General features: G+C 34.8%; 1 protein-coding gene across 1 annotated transcript in view; it reads left to right on the top strand.

The window, feature by feature from the left end:
• PDS5B (PDS5, regulator of cohesion maintenance, homolog B (S. cerevisiae)) overlaps positions 1-18,352 on the top strand; it is a 130,205-nt gene that overhangs the window by 24,598 nt on the left and 87,255 nt on the right. The window contains exons 9-12 of the mRNA XM_008581785.1: positions 2,549-2,643; positions 9,023-9,168; positions 11,597-11,748; positions 13,052-13,165. Of these exons, the coding sequence (XP_008580007.1) occupies positions 2,549-2,643; positions 9,023-9,168; positions 11,597-11,748; positions 13,052-13,165 (507 nt within the window). The remainder of the gene's footprint in view (positions 1-2,548; positions 2,644-9,022; positions 9,169-11,596; positions 11,749-13,051; positions 13,166-18,352) is intronic.

Raw genomic sequence — 18,352 nt, forward strand, 5'->3', positions numbered from 1 at the left:
GTCTCTACGGAGGAGAATATCCTAACTTAAACATACCAGTTACCTTTCTGTTCCATTGTAAACTATTCTTTTTAATATTAATAACATAAAACTCACATAGTATTAAATATGACCATCTTTAAGGAGCTAGAGTATTTTAAAGATATTTTATTATATTTACTCATTATGGTTATTAGGTACGTGTTTAGCTGAGAAATGGTAAATTATATAGGATTGAGTACCTGGATTCAAAACACTCAGGAAACTATATGGGAACATAGGCTAAATTTTACAACTTTTTGTGGGGGAGGGGTGTACTTCATAGAGTGAGTGCTTTTTTCTAAGAAACATTTATGAATAATTTGGTGCTGATTTTGAGGACTTTTTCCCCCTCCTTTATAATGCTAAATTTTGTGTTTATTACAGTGTTGGGTGATAAAAGATTTGGGAACCTTTTAATTTCACAGAATTAACACATGAAAATATTGAATGGAAAATTCTGGCTTCATTTTAATGTTATTGATATGTGAAATGATTTTTAAAAAAATCATTAGTTTGCATTCCATGGTGAACAAATGTGGGTGGACTTTGAGCATCAGTGGTTGAGAGACAACTAGGCATGTACTTTCTGATGGAAGAACACAGTACTATCTATGAAGAAGTCTGGCTAAGAACATTGAATTGGATATGATCAAGACTCTAGATCTAACTACCGATTTACAGGGCTGGCTGGTTAGTTCAGCTGGTTAGGGCACAGTGTTGTAACACCAAGGTTAAGGGTTCAGATCCTTGTACTGGCTAGCTGCCAAAAAAAAAAAAAAAAACCCAGAAAACAAAATAAGTACCAATTTACAGGGTTTAGGAGAGAGGAGAGCCTGTTAATTGGCATCAGAATGACAAAATAAGCAAACTCTAAACTGTGGAACAACACTACTCCCTCCACTCCCTAATTGCTCCAACAAATTACAAGGAAAAGAATAGAGATGAAGGGGAAATATAAGGTTAAAAGAGGGGCTGGCCCGGTGGCGCACTGGAGAGTGCGCTGCTTGGGAGCATGGCGGCACTCCCGCCGAAGGTTCGGATCCCATGTGGAGACCGGTTCCTGCTCACTGGCTGAGCGCGGTGCGGGCGCAACACCGAGGGTTGCGAGCCAGTTGCCGGTCCCCGGTACGGGTGCGACACTGAGGGTTGCGATCCCGTTACCGGTCAGTAAAAAAAAAAAAAAAAAAAAAAGGAAAAAAAAAAAAGGTTAAAAGAGACTAAAATGAGATATCAAAGAGTTTTAGTTTTTTAGCAGTATATACTAAAATATATACAGATGCAGTATAAAAATTGGCTTTGGTATTAGTGGAAGTGTAATAATTGTGATGGTTAACTGGATAGGAATAATTTGGGTACAGGTTTTTTTTTTTTTTTTCCCTTTTTTTGTCTTTTTTACTGACCGGTAACGGGATCGCAACCCTCGGTGTCACGCCCGTACCGGGGACCGGCAACAGGATTACAACCCTCGGTGTTGCGCCCGCACCACGCTCAGCCAGTGAGCGGGAACCGGTCTCCACATGGGATCTGAACCCTCGGCGGGAGCGGCGCCGCGCTCCCAAGCGGCGCACTCTCCAGTGCGCCACCGGGCCGGCCCATGGGTACAGTTTTAAAACCATGTAATGTAAAATAATATAGGGTTTAGTGTGAGATCTTACATACATTTTGAATGCTCTGTATTTAAGAAAGAATACTTTGAGGAAAATGTTTTTTTACAGACATAGTATGGGATTTGTATAATGTTTCTATATATGAGGGTACTTAAAAAAGTTTGTGGAAAAATAGAATTAAAAGATAATGCAAATCTTTCCATGAACTTTTTTTTTTTTTCCTTTTTGTCTATTTTTGTGACTGGTAACGGGATCGCAACCCTCAGTGTCTGCCCGTACCGTGACTGGCAACGGGATCGCAACCCTCGGTGTCGCGCCCGCACTGCGCTCAATTCCTTTTTGTCTATTTTTGTGACTGGTAACGGGATCGCAACCCTCAGTGTCTGCCCGTACCGCGACTGGCAACGGGATCGCAACCCTCGGTGTCGCGCCCGCACTGCGCTCAACCAGTGAGCGGACCATCTCTATATGGGATCCGAACCCTCGGCGGGAGCGCCACCGCGCTCCCAAGCGCCGCACTCTACCGAGTGCGCCACCGGGCCGGCCCATCCATGAACTTTTTGAAGTACCGTCGTATATATACACATAGTTGCATAAACAGATATATTTGAAAGTTCAATATTTATAGGAAAGTTTTTGTCATTCTAATTTTCCTATTTAAGTCAAACAGATGGCAGACAGACTCCTTAAAATTACATAGTTCTCACAGGAGATCACCTTAGTTTAATGTAGAGGTTATAGAACATTCATACATACATAGTACATCAAAAAAACTTTGTTGAAAAGGTCTGGCTCCACTTTGAATTTTCCTATATAAACTGTAAACTTTAATTAGAGAAATAAATATAATTGAGTGCAGATTAAACACATGTCTGTTTATCTTATTTTAAAGATCACTCTGTGCCTTTGTATTTTATCAGGTTTAATGATATCCATGTGCCAATCCGCCTGGAATGTGTGAAATTTGCTAGCCATTGTCTTATGAACCATCCTGATTTAGCAAAGGACTTAACAGGTACTATATACACATAACAGCAGATATTCCTAGATGCTTTCGGGTGGTGGTGGTGGGGAATCAGTTTTATAGGGAAGAAAACTGTTGTTGTAATAGGTGAAGTCTTGTTGTTTCAGTTCATCATCATGAAAATTATTCTCTGAAGCTAGAATTTTATGGCATAGTTACTAACTTTGGCTAGAAGCATCTGTAAGAAAGTAATTGTCTTTAGGAACAATATTAGTTTCTTAGTTTAAGGGAAATTCTAAAAATATTTTGGGTGTTTAGATTTGAACAGGTCTTGACTTTGAATAGATTATAAAACTAATGTTCCTTTTAGTATTTTAATAACTAAAGAGATGAGTCATTGATTTGTAAACTAACCATGCTAAATAGAGGTAGCTTTAAAAAAATCTGTGTAAGCATAAGGTAGTTCAGAACTTTGCATTTTTGTAGGAATGAGAATATCATATATCTGACTATTACTGTTCTGTTAACTTGTAAAAATATGAAACAGTTCAGAAAATATAGACAAATATAACAGCCACTTATGTCTTCCTTATGAATGTTAGCACTCGCTGTATTTGCTTAAGAGATTAAAAAAAGAAATTATACACAGTTAAAATGCCCTGAACAAACTATTCTACTTCCTACTTTTACAGAGGACAACCACTCTACTGAGTTTGGTCTGCATCCTCTTCATGCTTTTATGGCTATGCCACATGTATATCTGTCCCTAAGTTATATTTAGTATTGTTATGTGTTTAAATATTTTATTGAAATGCTATTTGAATTTGATAAAATTGAACTTATTTCTACTCTCCTGTGTTTTCTGTTTTTCTTTGTTGTTTTTGTTTTCTATTTTCCTGTCTTCTGTTTGATTAATTTTCTTCATTTTCATTTTCCCTTTATTTCTATGGGCTCAGAGGTAACACTTTTATTTTGTGCTTTTGTTATGTAGTTGATTAATGAAGTCTGAAGTTAATCAGAACTCTCTAGCTTTTTTCTGAGCAATCAAGGATTTTTGAAAACTTTGACTCACTTCTCTCCCATCTTTCACATTATTGTTTCAGTTATTATTTATTATTTACTCTTTAAAATTTTCCCAACTTATAGTACATTTTCAACTGCTTTTTTTTTTCAGTGTTTTGCTTACTGTTGCTTCTTAGATCTTACTACTGAGTTTCTTCTGATAAAGAAAATCACAAAGAATATAATTTTGTAATATATATATATTTTTTTCCTTTTTTGTTTTTTTTCGTGACCGGTAACGGGATCGCAACCCTCAGTGTTGCGCCTGTACTGCGACCAGCAACGGGATCGCAACCCTCGGTGTCGTGCCCGCACCGCGCTCAACCAGTGAGTGGACCGGTCTCTATATGGGATCCGAACCCTCGGCGGGAGCGCCGCACTCTACTGAGTGTGCCACTGGGCCGGCCCTAATTTTGTAATATTTTTAATGATAGTTTGTCATAGTAATGCTTTCAGGTTTTGTTGAACTTATAAGCCAGAGGTAAACAGCAGTTATTTACCAGTTTCATCCTTATTTGGGGGAGGCATCCCACTTGGAGCTCTATATCTTCCTGTTCACATCTGGACTGCTTAGACTGCTTGCTCTGAGCTTCTGCTGCACAGCATTGATCCTAGGACCATTCATTCTTCATCCCCTCTTTGCTCTTTCTTCCTTCTCACGAGACTCCTTTCTGTCTTCTGTGTGTATATCTTTGTCTGTGTCTCCCACCCCTCACCCTCTCCCCTCTTTTTTCTCCTTCCCTTTTTCTCTGGCTATTTCTTTTTCGTAGTATCCTTTTCTTGTGCTATTGGTGCAGTATTTTCTCTGAGAGTATTAATGGTAGTTTTTTTGGGGAAGTTTTATTTTTTCTACAAAATGTCTGTTTCTGCTGGCTTTTTCTCACCTTTATTTTCTTTTTTCTCTATTTTCCATGTTAGAGGTTTTCCTCAAATGCTTGACAATCCTTGGCTAGCTGCTCATGATTGAGAATGGGAGACTAAGTAAAAAGTTGTTGAGAAAGCTCTGACTTATGGGTAGGTCTGTTGACTCTCAATTTCAGTTTATGTGATCAGAGTGGGTTGTTTGTGGGGAAACCCTTAGTTTAGATACTTCCTCTTCAACCAGTCAGATTCACCAGAGGAGACAGTCCTGTCTGGAAGTTAAAAGTCTAGTCGCTAGTGTCTTTGGGAAAAGGACAGTGGGTTTCTGCATTCATATTTCAGGTCTGTTGTCACATAATTCCCTTTTGGGGTGTGATATACATGTCCTCAATTGTGTTTGGTATCCCCAGTTTAGAGACTGTGTTTTACATATTTCATACAGTTCATCTCCAGATTTCTTTTGGGGTAGAATAGGGATACTCTCTTAGGTGCATGGTTGCGTTTTCTCAAACAGCTTTTACTTAGTCCTCCCTTTCTTGTCTTAAGATCCAGAAGTACTTGTTTCCAGTTTCTGTGTCTTTAAAGAATGTATAGTATGGGGCCGGCCCCATGGCGCACTCGGGAGAGTGCGGCGCTGGGAGCGCAGCGGCGCTCCTGCCACTGGTTCGGATCCTATATAGGGATGGCCGGTGCGCTCACTGGCTGAGCACAGGGCAGCTCGTCACAAAAAAGACAAAAAAATAAAAAAATAAAGAATGTATAGTATGTATTAGGTTTGTTTACCAATTTCCCCTCTACTGGCTTGGGATTTTGTTTTCATGGGAATCCAAAGTCTGTTATATTTGTCTATTTGCTTTTCAGAGTCCAATTTGTTTTTTCTTCTCTTTTACTTGTTCATACCATTCTTAGGGGTTTGTTCTTGAAGCTATTTACATATGGTTTATCTCCAAAATATTTTCAGTTATATTACTTCTTTAAGGAGCTTAAAGAATTTGTAATAATTCAGTATGAAATAATTGTTTACTCTTAAAATTTATCATTTTTTCTAGAAAGTAATTTGGTTGATATGTTCAAAATGACAATATTCATAATAATTAAATTCCTCATAATATTTTAATATAATTCATATACTTTATTTTATTTTTATGCTTTCATTTTAGATCTTGAATTTTCTCATTTAAGTGTTTATGTACTGTTTTTCACTTAAGTAAAACCAGACTTCAGTAAGTGCTTTTTTCTTTTTTTTAACATGTAGCAGTGTGCACCAATTTAATTTATAGATGGCTAAATAGAGCTTCTCTTTCTTTGAACTTGCAGTCATGTTGGGTGACGTAGGCCACAAAGGACTTGCACAAAATAGGAGAGAGGCAATGCTGAGAATTTCCTGCCAATTTACACCTTTCCTTGTTAGGCCCATATCAGCTTCCTAGAGACAGTCTCTTCTTGCTTTTTAACTGCTACCCGCTGTTACTGTAGATGAGGGCTCTATTCTTCCTGTTTATCTCATTCTATAGAAGATTCTGTCTTCTTTCTTTCTCCCCTACTTGAAATACAGTGGCAGATTTTCTGAGGTTTTCACTGCTGGAGAGAGTGATAAAAGTATAAGAGGAAAAACGTGCTTGCTTTTGTTTAGAAGAGGTAGTTTTGATTTTTATCAATTCCTGTCACATCTTCAATTATTTTCTTTTAAACCCCATACACCCTGTCCCATTTAACATTCTGACTAGGAGGGTTATCTTACTTTCTGCATGTGAACCTTATATTGTAGTGGCTCTTAACCTCATCAGGCCCGGTACCTCCCTTTTAAAATATATTATTTGTAATCCTAAATAAACGTTAGATGTGAATAATTTTACCAGTAACCATTTTAGTCCTTAACATTGTTTTAGATGTTTTTTTACCTAAAGATAGTATATGCTTCCAGTTTTTATGGAAACTTTATATTGTTAAGTGGTATGATTTCCTAGTCTTCAGCTTTTTTGTGGTTGGCTAAAATGCAGTTTTGAAAAATCTAGGGGTCTTAGTACTTTTTAATTTTTATTGAATCAGAATTGACTATACATATTTTTGGGGTTCAACATTGAGATATGTTGATCAAATTAATATTACTAGCATATATATTGTTACAAATTGTAATTATTCTTTATGCCCCTTGTCCAATCTCTCCCCTTCCCCCCTCTAATTACCCTGGATTTCTTCTCTTCTTCTGAAAGAGTAATGGTTACTCTGTTGATTGTTTGCCTAGATGATCTATCCAATGCTGAGAGGTGTGATCAGCTCCCCAAATATAATCATAGAGCTGATGCTTCTTCTGTCACTATGAAATGGGCTTTGTGTAGAGAGACATCCTCTTCTTTTCTTTATCACTGCTGTTGACTCTCCTTGTGTTAGTGTTCTCCAGTGGCTGGCGGACCATCTGCATGGTGGTTGTGGTGTCTAGTGGCTTTTGTGGCAGCCATGGTTATTGTGGTGGCAGTGCTGGGCCACCCACATGGAGGTGATGTTTTTGGCATGCTCCTTGGTGCTGGCGGTGTGCCTGGTTGTGGGGAGTGTCCTGGGCGGGCCCTGAGGCGCTGGCACAGTATGCCTGGTTGTGGGCAGGGGGTCCAGTCCCCGGCTTCATACCTCGGATCCCTGGGTGGGCCCTGAGGTGCTGGCACAGTGTGCCTGGTTGTGGGAGGGGGGTCCGGTCCTCTTCTCCATGCCTTGGGTCCCTGGGCAGGCCCCATGGCACTGGCGTGGTGTGCCTGGTTGGGGCGGGAGGTAGGGGTCTTAGTACTTTCAATGCAAATTTTCAGCTACTTTTTATGTTTTCAGCTACATTCATCATCTTTTCTCTTGGTGTCTTGAGTTGCTAAACATTTTGGGGGTTCTACTCTGGAAATGAGCTTGTTTATTGTTTTCTTTCCCATTTGGGTTTCATCCTTTTTCTTTTTCCTGTGGCATTTACCAGTTGTTCATCTGCCAAAATTTTGTTGGCAAATCTCTTCTGCTATGATTTTGTCTCTTGTTATTTTTAAAAAACATTTTAGTAGGGTTTCAGGACTGAGCAGAGATAAACACATTATACACACACACACACAGACGTTTATCTTCTTTTGCTTAACAATGTGTTTGTGAGATTTAATCTTGTGCGTTCAGCCAACTTTTAAGGAACATAGCCATATTCTGAAGAGTATTAGTAGATGCTTTGGCATGCTAACTGTTGAGAAGTTCTTCTTTCTCCCCTGTTAGCACTTCTTCCTCACAGTTAATATCTGTCAATTAGTAGCTCTGATGGCTACCTGTTAAACATGCATGACTGGTTTTAGGAAAACTGGGGTGTATCTTAAAGTTGATGGTGTGTGTCGTTGGTTTTTTATTTCTTAGTGGCATATAAAATAACATGTATTGCATTTGGAACAGTGAAGTATAAAACTCCTGTATTTATCTTGTTGGGGGAATGAACTCAAAATCTACTTAATATGTTTATTTGAAATCATAATACTAAAAACTTTCTTTACTGGGTTAGGTAAGATAACATTTGTGTTTCTTCAAAAGTTTTCTTTTCAGTAATATATGGTCTTTCTCATTTTTAGAAAAGTTCCTGTTAGAGAATGTTCAAAGTGGAGGGACTTAAGACCCGGGCAGTGGTTTTATGGGTATTTGCATTATAATTATTTGTTAAACTGTTAATTTATGGGGAGGCAACTCTGTTCACAGTAATAAGCACTATTTGTGTATAGCATGGCTATTTTTATTAATCCAAATCCAAACAACCAAATTTTATCTTACTGGTCTTATATAAAAAAGATGAATAGTATTTTATTTGTTAAATATAGACTTAGTTATGGTAACTCTTCCTTAAGCGTAAGATACCATTATTGAAGCTTATTGTGCCCCCCCCGCCCCCCAGCTTATTCAGTGCCAGGTGTGAACTCCACATTTTATACTTTAAGAACCTCTACTAGTCACTCATAATTGTTAAATCTGTTTATATCTTCTATGTTCCCTTTGGTTTTTCTTAGTTCAGGTAAGTGGAATTTCCTTATGATCATCCCCATGCTATTTTTTGGTAGCCAGTGTCTCAGTTTTATTCTTTCAATAACCGTATTCGGGGTTTCATTAGTTGAGAGGAAGAAACTTGAATACTCTAGTCTTTTCCCAAGCACCACTTGACTTGAATATTTTATCTGTTTAAGTAAAAAACAAAAATAAAATGTTTTTCGATACACCTCTTGGTTCATTTATATAGTTTGCTTAATTTATGAGGTTAGGAAAACCTTAATCGAATTCTCTGCCCACCAAATAGGGAGGAGAATTTTACTACTCAGTTGCATGGAACTACTGTACAGTATTTTGACTGGAGGACTGACCTTTCTCCTTCCTTCCTTCCTTTCCTGGCTGTTAACTTTCTTGAAACAGTTTTTGTTTTTGCTATGATTTATTTTCAAAGATCTTCTGCAGTCCTTTTAAACATTTTGATTATTAAAGTTTCCATTTTAATCAAGAAAATCTTATCTTTCAGAGTATCTTAAAGTGAGGTCACATGACCCTGAGGAAGCTATCAGGCATGATGTTATTGTGTCTATAGTTACAGCTGCTAAAAAGGATATCCTTCTGGTCAATGATCATTTACTTAATTTTGTGAGAGAGAGAACATTAGACAAACGGGTAAGTAGGAATAATAATTATTAGTAGATTTTCATTTTTAATCCCTGAAGTTCAATAGTAGTATTTCATTTGAAAATGCTGGGTGGGGAAGAAGATATAACAACTATACTTTTATGAAGTTGTTACAACAAGCAAACGGAAAGGACATTCTTGGGGGGGAGGGGAGAGAGGGAGGAGGGAGGGAGGTGTCGGTGATGGGCCATAATAATCATATACAGTGTATATTGACAAAATAAAAATTTAACGAAAAAAAAAATGAAATCTAAATGTAATTACTACCCCTTTTGGGGGGAGGCATTTTAATATTTAAAATTACATTTATGAGTAGGTTTTACTTGTTATATTAAATTTTTTTTCATAAAAAGAAAGAGCAAGACTGGAGTGTTACATGAAATTTTATTAGTTTTTCTTTATTAAGACTGTTTTCATCCTAAAAACGAGATGGTTCTTAATGGTAGAGTAGTCAGATGTTTAGCTCGTACACCGGTTTTAATGATAAATGACTTTCGTAAATGTTTCAGACACAACTTCTCTTATGTTGTTGGCTCTCTTCTCTCTCTTTTTCCTTTCAGGGCTGTTGTTATACGGGTATGAGTTGGTAGTTTTCTAGCTGGTTATATTATAATTAACATGGAATAAATAGAAAGTGAAAGATGTTTCTGGCTTGGAAAAGCTAAACCCAACTGAGCAGTTATGCTTCTAACCTATCCTCTGTAACCCCAAACCAACCTTTTTGAGAGAGCACTCACTAGCTCCACTTTATATTAATCAGTGAGCTTCTGAAGAGAGGACTGTCTTGTTATGTCTGTGTTCCATATTGCCTAGAATATATTAGGCACTCAGTAAATATTTCAGTGAATGTTCATTCTGCTTCCCTCCCCCATTGCCTTTTCTTCATGGCATGGGCTCTACTGACTTAGGCTTAACAGTAATTTTGGTGAAAGATGACACTCTGACTTTTTTAGGAGTTAATTAGCAAAGAAAGTGGGAGGCCTTTCAGTAGGTGTGAGAAGCTTTGATGCTGGTTGTGGGCAGAAAGTAAATGGACAGGAGGAATTGCATGGTTTTCCCTCCAAATCTATAGGTATTGAGGACTGCATGTTTTAACTGATAAATTTAGGCTCATCTTTATTGAATATTTAATTGGGGTATTAATCAGTTAAAAGGGCCAAAAGGCATAAAGAAAGAAGAGAGTATTTGTGTCATGCAGAGGATAACAGCCTTCCAAGTATTAAAGTAACCCTTTTAGCTAGACTTAGAATTTGAGCTAAGTTTTTGTGTATGGTTGGGATTATAATGTGTATTTTTGATCATCGTGTTCATTGTAGGGTTGCTTCATTCATATAAAAATTGAGGACTGGAAAGTAATTGACTATATACATGTTCTTGGCAGTATTAGAATATGGTGTATTTTAAAATTCTTTTTGAAGCAGCAGTCCAGGAAATTAAGAGTTAGATAACACAGGGAATTATATGAAGTTTTTGTAAACAAATTGAAATATTATTTTATGAGTAAGACTTTTAAAAGGCTTTTATTTCAATATGTAGTTGGATGAATGGGATAAGAATTATTCTTAATCTACTATAATTAATTGAAACAGAAAAACCAAGGGAAGAATATTGCTAAGAATGACAGATTGCAAAGGAAAAAAATGAATAATCTCTGCAGATTCATGATGTGCTATACATTACTAGCTTCCTGCTGATTGTGGTGCTGTGTTTATGCAAAATGAAAGAATAAACTGATTCTGAGATAGTTAAGCCATGTTAGATATACTACAGTAAATGTACATTTGTTTTAAAAAAAGTTGAATACATTTTCCTTATAACCTGATTCCCAGATGTACAGAATGAATCTCTGATAACATGTTTTCACATTCAGCATTTGTTTTTACTTCTTTTTATCTTTTTTTGTGGGACAGCCAGTATGGGTTACATTCAGCATTTGATAAAGCATGTCATATATGTCTTTAATTCATCTGAATTACTATTATTAACGAGTATGGCCAATATAGACCACAATTTAGAAAAAAATTACAAGGAGTAGGTCACAGTTTATCCCATTAATTCTGTCTTTGCTTTTTAAAAATTTGGTAACTTGCTTTTTCTCACCATTTCTAAGTGATGGTATGTAGTTTGTGATTGATTTTTGTTTTTAGGGGTAAGTGATAGACCTAAGATATTAAAGCATTAAAGTTTTTTATACATGTTGATAAATCTGTACTTTACATAGTAGATATATTAACATTATAGTTGTGGTTTTTCATAAATATAGTTATATAAATTAATATTATTAGTATCTGAGGCTTCAAGAAAATATATTGTTCAAGTGAAAGAAAATGTAAAACTAGAAAACTAGACTTTTCTGAATTCATATAATGGAAACATTTTTACATTACAAAGAAAAATTTTTTGTTTTTATTTTAAGTGGAGAGTGCGCAAAGAAGCCATGATGGGACTTGCCCAGATTTATAAGAAGTATGCTTTACAGTCAGCAGCTGGAAAAGATGCTGCAAAACAGATATCATGGATCAAAGACAAGTTGCTACATATATATTATCAAAATAGTATTGATGATAGGTAAGTTAAGGATGCTATAAAGTATTTGGTGATTTGAGGTAATAATATATAATTTGTTGATCTTGTTTTATGCATACTGTTTTCTTTATGGCTTTATACTCGCTCCTCGGTTTTTCTATAGGTAGTATTAAGTGACTAATTTCTTTCCAACCAAAGCCGTAAATGAAGCACTAAGTATACATGATATATAATTTGTTGATCTTGTTTTATGCATACTGTTTTCTTTATGGCTTTATACTCGCTCCTCGGTTTTTCTATAAGTAGTATTAAGTGACTAATTTCTTTCCAACCAAAGCCGTAAATGAAGCACTAAGTATACATGTAACTTTAGGGATGGGTACAGCTTTTATGTTCATTTTCTTAAAGTGTTTTTGAACAGAGTAATATCAAAAAGTAGGAGTGTGTATAGTTAAAAGTTTAATTCTGTGTCATAGGTAATTGCATTGTAAGGAACTTCATTAATTTTTTCAAATAAAATTAAAATAAAAACAAACCCTTTGGATTGTAGACATTTTAAATAAAAACAACACATTATTTGCATATAATCTTAGTATTTTTCCATTCCAGGCTAAGGTTTGATCTCATATGGATCTCAATCATTTTGTAGTTAATAGAGCTGTAAATCCTGCTTACAGTCTGAATTAATCTGAGAAATTATTAGTGGAATCCAAATGATTTTGCCTGTCGTACATTAGGATGAAAAAATTGAGAACCAGAGGCTATATTAAAATTTTATGACATATGGAACCTAGAAACCGAGTATCTTAGGTTAACATTATCTAAGAAACTTCATAGTTATTTTTATAAAATTGAAGTTTTTAGAGTTTTTGAGTGTGTGGTGTCAGTGCACAAAGATTTGCACTGTGAGATTTGATAGGACTTTTTTTTAGTACTTTTAACCAAGTCTTTTTTCATTATGACCACTATGAAAAGTCAAAACAATTTTAAAAATTTCTTTGTAATTTAAACTTACAGAAATTTAGAATTTGGCACTTGGAAGGACCTGGTGTAATTTTTTAACTCTTTATTATATAGATAAGGAGATTGAATCCCTGATAGATCACTTGCCCAAGGTCATAAAGTGGTTGTTATCTTAATTAGGTGTGGGGCTGTTTCCAGTACATCCAGCTAAATCCTTTTCTAGACCCTTTTCCTACAGAAAGAAGGCTTTCATTTGGAAATCTCATCTCTACTCAGAAAAGCAGGAACTTCTTTAATATATGTTTCTTATGTAGTTTTAGTATTTTATGTACAGATTTAGTACATTAAAAATAAATACAGTGCCTTCTCTGCTCTTTTGTAGATTACTCGTTGAGCGGATTTTTGCTCAGTACATGGTTCCCCACAATATGGAAACTACAGAACGGATGAAGTGCTTATATTACTTGTATGCCACACTGGATTTAAATGCTGTGAAGTATGTTTTAAATGTCAAACTCTGTTCTTTTCATCTTTTGCAGTATATTGGATTATATGGAAAAGAAACCACAACTGTGTTTTTAAATGTAAACTATGTAATGTAAATATTGTTTAAAAGGTCAAGACACAATAAAGTACTTGGCTATTTTTTTCAGAAAGTACTGCTGTCAACATGAGATTAAGCAACTGTAAGCAATTAAAAAATAGAGCTTATTGACCTAGGATCTTTTAATATTTTTTTTCCTCTCCAGATTTTCACATTGATGGTGTCTTAAAAAATGTTGATGTATCTATTCTTTTTTTGTTTTCCTTAAGGTGTTAGAAAGATCCATATAATGAAAATAGTACCTTCTTATTCTCACCTGGTACTGATTTGAATTACGGTGTAGGGCAAGTAGGGTACAAATTTTGTGCATTGCCTCGACACGGTGTTATAGTTTGGCATAAGGAAAACCACAAATATACTTTCATTATCATATTTCATTCAAGAAGTACTTTTGGAGGTCTGGGTAGGGAATTGGCATTTTAGACATGGAGGAGACATTGCTAATCTAATTAAGTCATATTAAGAGTTTGGAAATCGAGGCCTGGAGATTTGCTCTATGTTTTAGAAAATGTAGACGCTTAGGTGTAAACTATGTTTGCTGGAATACTATTGGGAATTAAATGTTCAGAAATTGGAGGTGTAAGGAGCTATATATAATATTCATTTGTACCACTGCTTAGTGGGACTTCTGTCTGACTTTGTTTCCTCTCTGGAAATAATTATATATGCTATTTATATGTTATCTAGAACTATTGAGGGAAAAGTTGTAGAGGGGAGAAATGTACATTTTTTTATACCCCCTGTATTTCAGGCACTGGAATATGTATTGTCTATGGCCATGTTTGCACTACAATGGGAAAGTAGTTGCAGAAGAGCCCCTGTGGCCCAAAAAGCTTAAAATATTACTATCTGGTCTTTTACCAAGAAAGCTTACCAGCCCTTGGTTTAAGTGACACTTTTCCTGTTTTATGCATGATGAGCTGAATCACACAGAGATTTATTAACTTGCACAAAGTCACACAAATAGTAAGAGAAGGAGTCAGGATTTTAACTCAGTTCTGTTTGGTTCCAAAGCTCATTCTTTTTCCAGTATGTGTAGTAAAATATATTACTACCATATTTTATTTTTTACATTATACATTTTTCTCTGGAATTGGAATACATCTTAAAATTGTTGGTTTGTCTAGTTTAATTGGTGGCTCTTTTTCTCACATGACAATTGATGGCTTCTTAGATTGGATGAAATATGGCATATATATATCCTATGTGAAACATCCTATTGGAAATCACAGTAAAAAGTAAATTAAATCTAGAAGGAAGGAATAGGATGCAAGAAGCAACAAAAATTTCAAACATTTTTGCAAATCTAAATAATCAAGGATTGTAAAAACAATAAAAATAGTTTTCTTTGCCAGAGTTGGGGGTGTGGATTAAAAAATATGTAGCATCTAGGCTGATACTTAGCCAGCACACACTATTGCAGGTGTATGTGAGCTCTTTTGAGTGTCCCTGGAACCCTCTCTCCTGTGGTTCCCCATGCTTGGACATAGCAAGAGGGCCTCCAGGACCTTCTTCCACTACCCATTATTCTGATTGGTTGGTGTTATGCCTTTGTGAAAAATTTTGCATACTAGATGGACCCTATCAGATAACAACATGTAAGATGGTAGGTAAGTAATGAGCATTAGAATGTTCTAAGATTCTTTTATCATATAAGGGTGAGGACAGACATATTGATTAATTAAACCATAAGTCAAATGTGTATGTTAAAAATTTAAGTCATCCCTAAAAGAATAGCATTAGAATGTACAGCTTCCCAACCCAGAGGAATGAAGAAGAGTTAATGAAAACTCTAATACCAGAAACAGAAAAGAAAATAAGAAAAGAAAAATAACAGTAAATAGAAACACAAATTATAAATGGTATAAAACTAATATCAGTTATCACTTATCACTTAAATGACAAGTATACGAGTATTTAGTTGAATTAAAAAGTAAAACAAAGTGCTATTCACAAGAGATAAACTGAAAAATAATGCCACTGAAAAGTTGGAAATAAATTCTAATCAGGACCAGTATCGAAAAGAGGCTTTGATCCTATAAAAGTGGCTGGTGAATGAATGAATATCTATTTTAAGATAAAATACTTAAGGTACATACATATAATTTTTAAAGTGATTTTTATTTTAACCAACTTTTTGGAATTAACTGACCAACTGTAATACTTATCAATATTTTAGTACTTACTTTACATTTATCTGTGATTGTTTTCTCCAAAAGTCTTTACTTTTTTAATTATGTAATAACAATTCACATGTGAGTTATGGAGCATAGTAATAAAATAAAAATATCTGTGAAACTACCACCCAAATTGTGAACTCTTCTGTCTTTCATCCTCCTGTCTTCCTCCCAGAGGTAACCCCTTTAGTCTTAATTTTGTATTTCTCATTTTCTTTTAAAAAATAATTTTAACGTGTATATGTGTATGTATATATATGTACGTATCCATAAGTAATATATTTTTTGCTTGTTTTTGCAGTTAATGAAAATGGAATAATTGTGTGTATAGTCTTATGTGATTTATTTTTCACTCTGTTTCCAAGATTCATCCATAATATTATACATAGCTGTAGACTGTTCATTTCACTGTGGTATAGAATTATATTATGTCATTAATCCACACTTTTATTCTCTTGACATGAGAATTTGAATCAATGGAGAGATTTTTGTGTTATTTGTTTTTTTTTTACTATTTCAAATAGTGCTACTATGAACATTTTTCAAGGTAATACATACATGCAAGGGTTTCTCTGAGGTATGATTATGAATGGTTCTCAAATTTGGCTGCTTACTGGAATTACCTTGGGAGGTTTTAACAACATATACACCTAATTCTCTCCTTTAGGAATTCTCATTTAATTTATCTGAAGTGTAGTCTGAGCACTGGGATTTTTAGAAAAGCATGTCAGGAGATTCTAATGGGCAACCCAGGTTTGGAATCATTAGTATATAACTAGGGGTAGAATTGCTGAGTGTGCATTTTCATCATTATAAACTAGTGCCAAATTGTTTTCCAACATGATTATACTAGTTTATACTCCGACCAGTGGTTGATGAGTTCCTATACTCTCCTGTGTATTATCAGACATCTTAATTTTTGCTTATCTTTTGAGTATCGAATTGTATCTTGGCTCTAATTTTTGTGAATACTGATAATATTGATCTTTTCATAGTTTAATGGTTCATTAATTTTCTAATTTCATTACAGTCCTCATCACTCTGTATTGTAACATCTGTTCTACTTTATTTAAATTACTATTCTAGCTCAGAAGTCATTTGAATGTATAACCTGTATTTAATTTGAAAGGGGCTTAAAAATAGCTGTTTTGCAGGCAGTTTCCTGGTGAGGAATTGTTTGGTAAGGCTTCTTATTTGTTGAGAGAGCCATATATTTTATTCTATGACTAGTTTCTTTGGCGAAGACAGAGTACTTTCTATTTTTAGACTTTCTAATGTTTGTTTTTTGGATAAGCTCCACAGTAAGCTAAATATGTTGATTATTGAAAAAGAAAGCAGAGGGAGTCTTGAGCATTTTGATCATGGTGTGTATTTCCACCTCCCACAAGTTTCTCAGAACTATTAATAATGACAAGAGTGGGAGATAGTATCAGGTGTCTTAGTTATCTTCTTTTTCATTGAGCAGGTTGTCATTTAGACAGTGTATACTTCTGAGTCTGATGGGTGATTTGCTTAGTTGGGAGCAGAAGGTTGGAGGAGAGGTTCTCTTCAACATTTTGGCAGGTCCCTGACTGAAACCCAGTGGTAGCTGTCTTTTGCTTTGAGGTGGTACAAATTTGTGGTATGTCAAGATAACAAATGTCCAGTAACAAATGTAAGAGTATCCAGGTTCTAACCAGAGTTTTAACATTTACTTAGTGACAGAACCAGAATTCAGACTAAGATTAAATGAGTGGATATTTGTCTTCCTATTGCAATATTGCTGCTTCTAAGTATAGCATTTTTTTTTTCTTTTTTAAGAAGGACTATCTAGAAAGGCAATAAACAAGGACAGCTTGTCTTGTTGCTCAATATAATTTTAGTAAAGTACATGAGGGGACAGTTGCCCTAAATATGTTGTCATAGGTTTTTTATTTATGTTATAGCCATAATAGTTTATAATGGGCTTTCAAATTGCTTGAGATTTCATCTGTAAATTGATAACTGTAATAACTAAAATAATTTCCTCTTTAAGTGCTGGCAAGTTTCAAAATCCAGGCCTTTTAGAAGTTGTAAGTAAGGATTAAGTGTATATAGAGAAGAAGATACGTTGACTTTAGAGTTCAGAAGTAATTTCATAGATGACTACTCTTTCTTTGAAAATTATTATTTTAATTATATAACTCTTTGTTATTAGATTTTCACAGTTCCCTGGAGAATGGTCATTTTGCTTTCAATGTTTATATTCTTAAATTATGCTATTGAGACTTTATGGAACTTTAGTAAATTGAAAGTAGTAAAGTGCAGCTATTTAAAATTTTTTTCTAAGATAAAAATGCCCTAATACTGTTGCTTTGCCATTTTGAAGTGACTACTATAAAGTTATTTGTGTCCAAATTTAAACTAATTTATCTTCTTTGAAAAATCTAAAGGCATTTAAGAAACATATTGTTACAAGGGGAGAATGGCAATATTAAAACCATTGTCTTGTCTATCAAAGGAAGAAGTGTTCTTTTATATGTTTTTGTATTCTGTTACTGGCAGTGCTTCATATGTTTGATAATAGAGATTAATAGAAGCATAGATAATTGAAAACAAACTGATGAAAAATATTCTTTGTTTTTGGAAAATTTCTTTTAAAAATGTTAAAATGTGTGGTCTGATATTCTATATTTTATTATTTCATCAACATTAAATGTTCTCTATGACTTCACATATATTTTCTTGATGTATTTTTAGATTTAAATTTCTGCCTGAGAACAATACAGTTACTAAGAGGACATCAGTATTATTGCCATATAAAAAGAATATTTACTTATAGCATAAATAATTATAGACAGTTTAAAATTTAAATATGATAAGATTTCTGTTTTAGGAAAAAGTATCCCCAAGTATCCTGCCTACTACAGGACCTTACTCCATT

This window comes from Galeopterus variegatus, unplaced genomic scaffold (genome assembly GCF_000696425.1).
Source record: "Galeopterus variegatus unplaced genomic scaffold, G_variegatus-3.0.2 Scaffold2459, whole genome shotgun sequence".
NCBI lineage: Eukaryota > Metazoa > Chordata > Mammalia > Dermoptera > Cynocephalidae > Galeopterus > Galeopterus variegatus.